This window comes from Etheostoma cragini, chromosome 17 (assembly GCF_013103735.1).
Source record: "Etheostoma cragini isolate CJK2018 chromosome 17, CSU_Ecrag_1.0, whole genome shotgun sequence".
NCBI lineage: Eukaryota > Metazoa > Chordata > Actinopteri > Perciformes > Percidae > Etheostoma > Etheostoma cragini.
Window position 1 is genome coordinate 15978840 of NC_048423.1, and position 10236 is coordinate 15989075.

The window sequence follows — 10236 nt, forward strand, 5'->3', positions numbered from 1 at the left end:
ATACACAAACTCTTTGTGTAAAACAGAATAAACTTTGTCAATACAAACTATATATTGATTGGGGTTAAGTGGAGTGTTGTGGCTTTTCATGTATATTTTTTGTCAGTCTACTAGGTTACACATTAAGTTAAGCTAAGGCAACATTTTAGTTGTAGCATACAGTACATTGTTAATGCATAACAGGCATTACACTTGGGATGTGTAGTGTAAAGTTGTTATTATAAGTACAAGAAGCAATTCAAATAAGGATTTTTTTTTTAATTTAAATGTCACTGGCTCAAGCCCATGCAAGTGGGCACTCCCATTTTTGGATGTTGCTATGAAAAGCAAGCATGACAAGTACGAATTAAAAAGTAAATACATACGTAAGATCACACAGAGAAAAGAGAATACAAATGTATTTATGCTGGAGTTTACCTTGGAAATAGTTTCTAACAGCAGGGCTAATCCCGCGGAGGAACACGGACACATATTTAGATCAGTGCTGCTCTAACACACTTTTCTAACACACGGAACATTACAGCACAAGTACAAGGTGTACCTAGATCAGAGTGTAACTAACGGCCCACTAAATATGAGTAGATAAGTAAATCCCGAGGGTACCGCGCTGACTGAGGAATCTTTGCATTCAATTTATCATTTTACATTATTTAGGCTACTCCATGGGGAAATACCGTATCTCTGTCATAAGTTATGCTAATGGCTGGTACTACCATCTGTGAACTGTGGACCATCAGTCAAGCAGAGTGTGCAATCTATGAGTTATGAGAATAGTACGTCATGGTTGAATGATTAATCATATAGGGGAGTTCTGGGGCATCCAGTAAGTTGCGACAGGGACATAAGGCCACCTAACCCAAACCTGTCACACAACACCATCCTATCTATTGACCTATACACAGAGCACCATACCCCTGTCCCCTCCAATTTACCCAATACACTAGCCTGGGGTAGGATCCAGACAGAGGATAATGGTTCATCTGGAGGTGACAGGTAAAGAAAACAGAGCTCTTTGCATAACAAATGCGGATAGAGATAAGCACGGTGAAGCACTTAGGAATCTTGATAAAGGCTTATCCAAACATGTCCGAAAGTGGATACATTTTCTTTTCTTTTTCAAACATGCTGGAGCACTCTTTTGGAAGAACCAGTACTGCAGTTACTGAAATGCTGATATTGTACTAGAGGTTTTCACATTTCACCCAAAGATCAGAGCCAGGCCTCATATACTCATTATTTTCATTCACTTATACTCATTCTGTGAATTCAATTTGGAATTTACAGGCCTTTGTACACACATCACTATCTCAGCAGAGCCACAAAGCATAGTCTTATCATTGTTTGTCTGCATCCGAATGGATGTCATGTTCAGTTGCAGAAGAGGGCAATGAACCACATGAGCAGCACCGCAGCCAGCCATATTCACAGCAAGCATAATTAATCTCATACGTTAAAATGTGTTTGTACTTGCTATGACTCACACCACTGTTCAGGAAACCTAGGAGGGAGGAGAGCTGGGGGCCCACAGCGCTACAGCCTATGTTATGCAAGCAATGACAAAGGCTGAGATCAGTGAGCATTTGCAGCCCGTGGCCAAATTAGCCCGAGTCAGGACGTACAAAAACAACCATGCATGTTCCCCGCCGCTTGACTGGAGCAGAGAAAAGAGGCCCAACCTGAGAAGAACGATTTGTTTGGGTGGTCTAGTTAAAGCCTAGTGCTAAATGGGCAACAGTTCTGGTTAGAATGCTAATGAGCCCATTCCCCTCCTGGATGGAAACATCAAAGGCAAGTGGAGCTCCCTCTCTCTGGCTACACAGGGCTTCGTGGTGTCATTACATGGTTCAGTGTGCGCTTGCATTCGTGTGTGTGTGTGTGTGTGTGTGTGTGTGTGTGTGTGAGTGTGTGTCTGAGAAAGTGTCATATGGGGGGTGGGGTGGGGGGACACAGACAACATGATGTTTACATTAGGTATATTCTTTTGGGACTGTGCCAGCATCTAGCCATACTGTGACACACATCACATGAGCAGTCTGGTACCATTCATAATTACCCTCTATTCACAGAGGCCTCATTTAGCATGCTATTATCAAAGATCATTGTTATTCCCCCCTATGTATGTATGGAATCCCAGTGAGACCAACATGTCTAACGGAGATAACAGTGCTATTTTGGTTAACCCCATTGTGTACATAATACAGAAGACACACAACCCAGAGAGATTTCCCATCAGTGATTTCTAAGGATTTATGTGGTGTTTTTTTGGGCTAAAGGACAAATCTCACCCAGGGCTTTAATTTAACTTTATCCAACCTATTCCCACCACTCTAGCTGCAAGCCAACAAAACTATCACCAACACAAGTCTGCTTTGCTGTGACCACACATCATGCTTGAATGAATGATAAGATATACAGAGAGGTGAAATTTTTCTCCTAAAAGATACCTACACATGTGAGGGGGAGGGGGGTTTAAGCAAGGAGAACTTCTTAAAGTGTGTAGGTGGTAAACTAACTTTTGTTACTTAAAGTAAAGACTTTGTTCACATGGTGGGAGGCCCACCTCCAGAACTGTGAGAACTAAACATGGCTCAGGTGCGTGAGGCCAACATGATGGATCATCCTGTTGTGAAGCTGCCCCTCTGCAGAGCCCTGAGAAGACAGCTGGGAGATAAGGCAGGCCCTATATGAGAGCACATCTCCTCTTCACATCGATCCTCGCCGCCACCAAGGCAGGAGGTCTTCAAATGCCAAACCACAGATAGGGGTAGAGGGAGGGCCAGGGTGAGAACAGAGAGAACACTTTTGCAGGTTTAGCAGCCACCTGCTAGTGATAAAGACACTGGTAGATAAAACCCCTCTTAGCCTCGTGAAGATAAAAGGCAAACGGTGTAGAGCTTTGTTCTGGGGGGGGGGGGAAGTACCATTTGCAGCTCTCTGATAGAGAATTGTAATCTCTCCCTGGTTATAATCACCTCTGAATGTTTTAACATGCCATAATAACATAAAACACACTTCACAAGAATGCACATATAAGATATCGTAAAGTAACAGACATGTTGTGGTCATTATTAACATGATAAAATGTAAGTGTTGGCATTTTAAAGATAATTGACCTTGTATTTTGTGTCAGAGTAACTTGCCAGCAATAACATTGCTGGAATCGAATTAAGTTTGAAAGGATGCTTTGCTCTCAAAAACATGTCAGTTGCTACAATTAGAATTCCTCTGGAGTTAATAAGCACAGCTGCAGGTCTAAATCAACTAATGTTTTCTTGCAAAGTAACAATAATTGACACGTAAGATCTCACGTTCCAGTGTTGACAGCCGTAAATTCGACTTCATTTGTGTTGCTGCTGTATTGAAACAAGGCAAACCTGTAATACCCCAATGCCTATTACTAGATGATGAAGGACCTGGATGATTCAAAAAGTCTGAGTGCTCTAAGAGTTTTAGAACTGTAAAAAGTGATTTGCTGCAAAATAACAATAAGGAAAACATAATAGCAAAGAAAATTGCTTCTTGTGTTTACTGAGAGTCAACTGCAGCAGAGACAGACACCAATCACCAATACCTGCTTTCCAGGGCTTGGTGTGTTCCTGACCTCTGATCTCAATCAAGTCTTTTCGATGGTTGCGCGCTGAGGGCCTCTCCATGTCACCGATACAGATTGGGATGCCTCACTTCTATGCAACAACGGCTGGAAAATGTCTAGTCTTAACTGTGTATAAGACAAGATGAGGGCCACTCCAGGCAGCGTGATTAGATGGGAATAAGATTTCAACAGCCCTGTGTACACTTTAATGGACCCCATGTGCATTGAGCAGTTAACTATGCTGTGGCTTTATGCATACTCCTCACCTCTGATGACTCAAATTTCATGCCAGATGTTTAAATAAAAAATAAAATAAAAAAAGAAGTGCCATCCTGCAAAGTGCATTATTCTCTCCTGAGTGCTGTCTTTGGTCTAACCAATTCTTACTCCATAACCGGCTACGTAACTTGAAGGAACATTTTTGACAAAAATTGATATACTGTACAACATTTTAACAAGTCACCCACATTATTATCTGTCTACCCTTTTTTTTTTGTTCTAGGATTATGAAAAAAAGATACAAGCCATACACACATGCATGGTGTATAATTAGAAAATATCTGACACACTGTAAATGTCAGTGAAGCTCTTGTTTATTAGTTTTATGAGTTGCATTAAAGAAAGCGCTCTTAATTTGAACTTCTAAAACAGTAACTATGACAGAGACCTACACCAAACACTATATAAAACAGTTATTATAGCTATATACATTAGATTAGGTAGATTACATAAAACGTCCTAACGTCCTGGTTGAGATCACCATGTACAACTGAAGCCTGTTAGGAAGTGGTGACAAATTAAAAGTGACATCCAACACAGATGGATAAACAGAACGGAAGCACTGACCTTATTTCATTGTCATACCATTCCAACATGTCATCAAAAATCCCCTTTCAACCTCAAAATTAACATTCCACATCTAACTGGAAGCATTTTAGCCCAACCTCGTGTTACTTTAGTGAAGAATGATTATTTCAATCATGTCACTGTAAAGTTAAATTTCAGAAAAGAAGAACAGTTGGATTGGGCAGTAGCATCCTACTGGAGTTCCCACCCCATTATTCCCACACCACGGTTGGCTGCCTCAGATTTCTTCCATCGCTTTGATGATAATGTTCTTCGGCAAGCCACTGAAGCAACAACCATCTCCCAGTGTGGCACAGTGCAAGGCTGCGCTGCACTGCGCTCTAATGTTTTGGCCTTAGATTCGGCCACATTTAACAGACACTTGGAGCTAAATAGACACTTAAGTCTGCCATGGACTACGAGAAGAGTATAGATGTGTCATATGTGATGTGAAGAGTGTAACTATAATTGCACAAACAATGAGATGATATTAAAAATAAGGTGTTACTCACCTCCCCCTCCTCCCAGAAGACTGGAGTTTGCTGTAGAGAAAAAAAAAGAATTCAGTAAACTTCAAATATTAATTAGATCGGATTATTTTATAAAGTCAGCAACATTTGGATATTAACGTTCTGATTTTATAACCACAAATGGGTGATTTTTCAGAAACACACCTATTCAATCTAAGCTCTTATATGTTAAATCAATGGGTCATTTTTATCATCTAATGAACAGAACTACTAATGACAAATTTCACTGAGACTGAGAACAGAACAGAAGAATTCATGAAAACATTCGGTATATTTTAGAGAGAGAAAACAGTTAGTATAAAGTGCCAAGATAAGCCTGAAATTGGCTTAAATGATTGCATGTTACATATTTTTCCCAGTTAAACCTGTAATCACACATTTGAATAGCTGCAACTGGCAATGCAAGATTTAGCATTTCTAATGGTAGCTTCCAAAAAACACCACAGGCATCCAAAGGTAACAAGCAACAACAATGGCATCCAATAGTTTGTTTATCACATCTCCAATAGACACCAGTGAGTATTGTGTGTGCACCGTTTTTCTTTGAATACTAACTTTGGCAGCAAACGTGTGATTCAGTCAGCAGCCAAATGTGCTTCATCAAAAGCAATTAACAGTGGCCAGAAGTTTGTGACAGTTGTATCTACTGTGCAAGTTCAAATTTTCCCCTCTGCGGGTTCTGGTTGTTTCTTTATGGAAACATGTCACACAAATCATTGGACATGAGCAGGGGCGTAGCACAAAATTCTGGGCCCTGTAGAAAGGCATTTTCCATGGGCCCCTCCCCGCATCCACAGCTATTCATTTTAGCATCTTTTTGGGCCCTCCTCAAATGAGGGCCCTGGGTACTCAGTCCCCTTTTTGCCCCCGGTCAGACGCCCCTGGACTTGAGCTGAGAGGAGCTCTTCAGTGCAATACATGATCTCAAAGAGTGAGGCTTCGTTCCCACATGTGATATGTGCAGTAGAACACCCTCAGAGTAAAGCCTCGCTCACTGTTATTCTCTTGTCAGCTTTGAGACAGTTCAGTTCACAAACACGTATAGCATTCCTTAGCCCTGCGTTGCGCATGTGAATCTATGACAAATGCAGTTTACTGCTTCAAGACAAGTTAACATCAGCTAACTAAGTGGAGAGTGTATCATTTAAAAGGAACCTGTCTGTCAGTTGGAGACATCTGTTGCACATTAAAGGAGAAAGATTAGAAGGGATTTAAAGTACAGCTATTAATCGGGGTGTTACTGAAAGTAGGTAGCCTATGTGTTTGAAGTGTAGTTCATCCAGCGGGCATTGGAAGAATCATACACTGCAACATGCCTTTAATGATCTTCAGTTCAAGCTACAGAATTGGCTATCATTAGCAGTGAACATTGCCCCATTAAAAGCTTATTATTTCTAAAAAAAGGGAAGAAAAAAAAAACATTTTAGTATAAAAGCAACAGATAATGAGCATGTGGTATAAGGGAGAGCTTTCCAATCATAGTACAATCCTGATTAAGTATATGATGGAGACTGCTGGAGCTCACTCAGTATACACACCTTTCTGTTACACCATTATGGCTTTGCATTGTTCGCATTTGAGCACCACACACAAGTGGGCAACAGAACAAAGAAAGCTCTCCCACTGCAGAATTTCTTTCATCAAAAGGGCTTTTTGTGTGTGTGTGTGTGTGTGTGTGTATACACACACAGGGATGTACTAACAATCCACTGTCATGTTTACAATAGCACCTTTCCAGGTTTTTCTGTGATGAAAAAGATGCTCATGCTCTCCCAGTCCTGTTTAGCTCTGGAATCTATCAGCTATCAACAACAAGCACACAACTCAAGCATGCTTTTCCAGAAACGGAAATGTTCTGGTCATATTTGAAAAACCATAGAGAAATGTAGTTAAATGCTTTATTATCAAAGATACATTTAAATGCTTAGAAAATGTAAAGTGTATGTCATCTTTTCTATGTCATGATGTAAATGTTTTAAGCTGGTTGTTACAAGATCAGTACAATGAAAGGAACAGTTCCAGTGCCAGTTAAAGGGAAGCTAATAGTATGCTAGTTTTCAGCAAAGTCTATCATCATTGTCTTGTCTCCTGGGGAGTCTTCCTATTTCTAAGCTATTAAAACACTGGGGTTTAATTACCTGACATTATGGAAATGCATAACTGAGGGGGGTGCTTCATTTACTCTACACCTAATCAGAGATTGGAGATGTGGTTGCTAATCAGTCTGACACAACTCCTCTGTTTTGTGTATGTGTGTTAGGTGCGGTAGTGGCAGTAGTGAACGGGGGTAGTCTGGGGGTTGAGATGGTAGGTACTTTCAAACCACATGTGACTTGACCATGTGTGATCATGGCAGTAGCCCACTGAGAGAAGTGCGTTCGACAGCCATCGCATCTCTGCCGTGGGTTTGATGAATATGGAAGTAGGGAGAGGTAAAAAAAGAAAAAAAGAAGAAAAAAAAAAGCTTTTACATGCCTTTTCATTTCCCCTCTCTCAGCGTCCTCTAGCTTTAATCACAATGTCATGAAACATGTTTTGGCAGTTTCTTAAAAGCATACTGGTGCTGCTTATGCACACAAAATATCTGTAACCTACAGACTCAGTGAGCTCAGCCCACAGCGATATATCAAGGAAGACATTAAAATCCCAAAGTGGATGGGGACTTGCTTAACAACCCGTCTTCAAGCACGGGACAAATAAGAAGCAGCTGGTAGAGAAGCTAACCTACAGCAGCACATAGAGCTGGCCCTCTACTCTTGGCAGAAGGGGCTATGAGCTTGTGTCTCATTCAGTATGTCTTGCCTGAGAAGTACTTCAATTATACTGAGTGAAAATCAAAACAGAAATCCATATTTGGCCACATCCACCCCATAATGCATATTTTATAGAGTGTGTATTAATTATAAACTAGCTCTCCTTGCTGTTTGTGCCTGCCCTGGGCTAAGTCTGGCTATCTTGTGGTGGATCAACACATTTCTGCCTTAAGGGAAGCACTGGGAGAGCCAACAATTAGTATTATCAGAAGACCATTATCGGTTTCTTTTTACAGTGGCTGAGCACATACATGTGGAGTTGTCTCTTTGAATGCATGCTTAACAAGTTATTATTTTTTTTGTCGTCCTCTCTCAGTGTCCACCAGTGTGCGCCCCCCTTGAGAATTTTATTCATGTTTCTTCAGGGACAGAACCGATAACCTTCTCCATGTCCACTGCAAGGATTCCATCACATTAGACAAAATAATGCAGTTATCTGTTAGCTTTAACATTTCAGAGAACCTGAATATTTCTTGTCATGACCCGGTTAATGAGAGAAAGAGTGAAGCAAAAGCAGTAGGCTATGACTTGGAGTTGGTCAGGAGTACTGCTGAGAGTCGTCCCAGTAGTAACCACAACATTGGTCATAAATCTCAGTGGAAGGGCTCCCCAGACTGCCTGGAGATGGCAGGTCATTAGGAACTGCTAGTTCACGGCATTAGGCTGGCCCATCAAACATATGCTTGAACAGTCACTGTGGGAGTACCCACTTCCTGTCTGCCCTTTGAACTCTTAACCCCCACAGCAACCTAATTTATTCCTCAGCCAATGACAATGCAGTGGAGCCGCTGCGGTGGATTTTCACAGCAAGAAAATATTGATAACCGAACCTGAGCCAGAGTGTGACAGACACACTTTATGGGTCGTGGCACTGCGTCAAGAAGCCAGCACAGACACAAACACAGGAATGGTAAAACCACCCTCTTGTCTCAGTGTGTCCATATATTTGCAAAGCATTCATAAAAATGGCTAATGTGCACTTCAGTGTCCAAGTCCTGTGTGTGCAGAGGGCAGTGAGGCATGAATCTGGGATGTGTGTTTTGGTGTCGTCAGCAGAGCCCTAGATCATGCAGTTAAATGGGAAGTGCTAGTGCATAACCACAAAAGGCAGTAAACTGATTCACTGTCTACCTTCTGGTCTCTGCCACCTTAACTGAACCCTTTAAATATGCTCCATCGAATACAAACTCACCTTATCCTTACCAGCCCCTCGCACACATTCAATAAGCTCAGAGGTTAATAGTGTACTCTGCTGTGACTCTGGGATAAAAGGTGGGGTACTGAAACTAATAAAAAAAAGTTTTATGGTTCCAGTTGCCTGCTCTGTTGCAAATAGATGAGTCAAAAAAAATATCTGTGCAATTTTTCAAAGCAACCAGAGCGGCCACTGCAATATAAAGCTACCGGCCTATCTGTGTCTGCAAATATTACAGGATTCATTCCCGTATTTGAGTCATATTAACTGTGATAGGAACGATCTTTGCTGTATTCTGTATCAAAGGTATGCTGCTATAGATTTCAAAATCACTCACCCCCACTTTTGAAGCACGTCCTACCGGTCCACAATTAAGGAATTCTGATTTTAGCAAATGGGATTCCAAACACAAACTGCCCCACATAACAGTGCAAACTAGGTCAATCGAGCTGCTCTTTGTAACCAGGAGTCATATTTTTTTCTCCATTCTTCTGCCGTAATTAGAAATCATATTCACAGCTAATTTGATGGGCACAAATTAGCATCTACAACACAATGAACTAAAGATGGAAGGTCTAAAATAATGAAGAAAAAAGTTCAGAGAAACAAAAAGAACAATCATTTGTGGATTTGTTTGACACTTAGATGGTCATTAGACGTTCCTCTTCATAGTGTTCTGATGTTTAACATGACAACTCTGAATGTCGATGTTCAAAGAGTCAGTGGAGTGAAGGAAAATTCTTTTTGAGTGAAATAATGTGCTGCTCACACTGTACACATACACTTTCCACTCCACCAGCCTTCCTAACAAGCAACACACACATACAGACACACACAGACACACACACACACACACACACACACACGAGCAGAGGCAACAGTGGTATTAGAACATATACTGCAACGTATGAAGCGTCAAAACAAATATCTGACTGACATATTAATAGGCATCCATAAATAAACGTGGTTTACACCAAGATAATACCTCCTGCTCATATGACCGCTCATACTGTATGTCAATCTATGATGCTAATGAATCAGATATCCTACTTGTTTTTCTCTCTCCATACAAACCTGATATGTATCCCATTGGATCAATGCAAAAAAGTGGGCACCTTTAACTCTCATGCACGGCATTTAACCTGCATGTATTATTGGCAACACCAGGGACAGCTGTTATATACACACACACACACACACACACACACACATACCCGTTTTTATTACCTCGTGGGATCCAATGACAGGCAGCAGCCTGAT

General features: G+C 41.1%; 1 protein-coding gene and 1 long non-coding RNA gene across 7 annotated transcripts in view; both read right to left on the reverse strand.

Moving 5' to 3' along the window:
- Positions 1-4332, reverse strand: part of LOC117960040 — a 21852-nt gene extending 17520 nt beyond the window's left edge. The window contains exon 1 of the long non-coding RNA XR_004660055.1: positions 4321-4332. This is a non-coding gene — a long non-coding RNA (uncharacterized LOC117960040). The remainder of the gene's footprint in view (positions 1-4320) is intronic.
- The window catches only part of macrod2 (mono-ADP ribosylhydrolase 2), a 415852-nt gene that overhangs the window by 288788 nt on the left and 116828 nt on the right, over positions 1-10236 (reverse strand). For all 6 annotated transcript variants that reach the window (XM_034897525.1, XM_034897522.1, XM_034897524.1 and 3 more), the window contains exon 4: positions 4951-4980. In XM_034897525.1, the coding sequence (XP_034753416.1) occupies positions 4951-4980 (30 nt within the window). The remainder of the gene's footprint in view (positions 1-4950; positions 4981-10236) is intronic.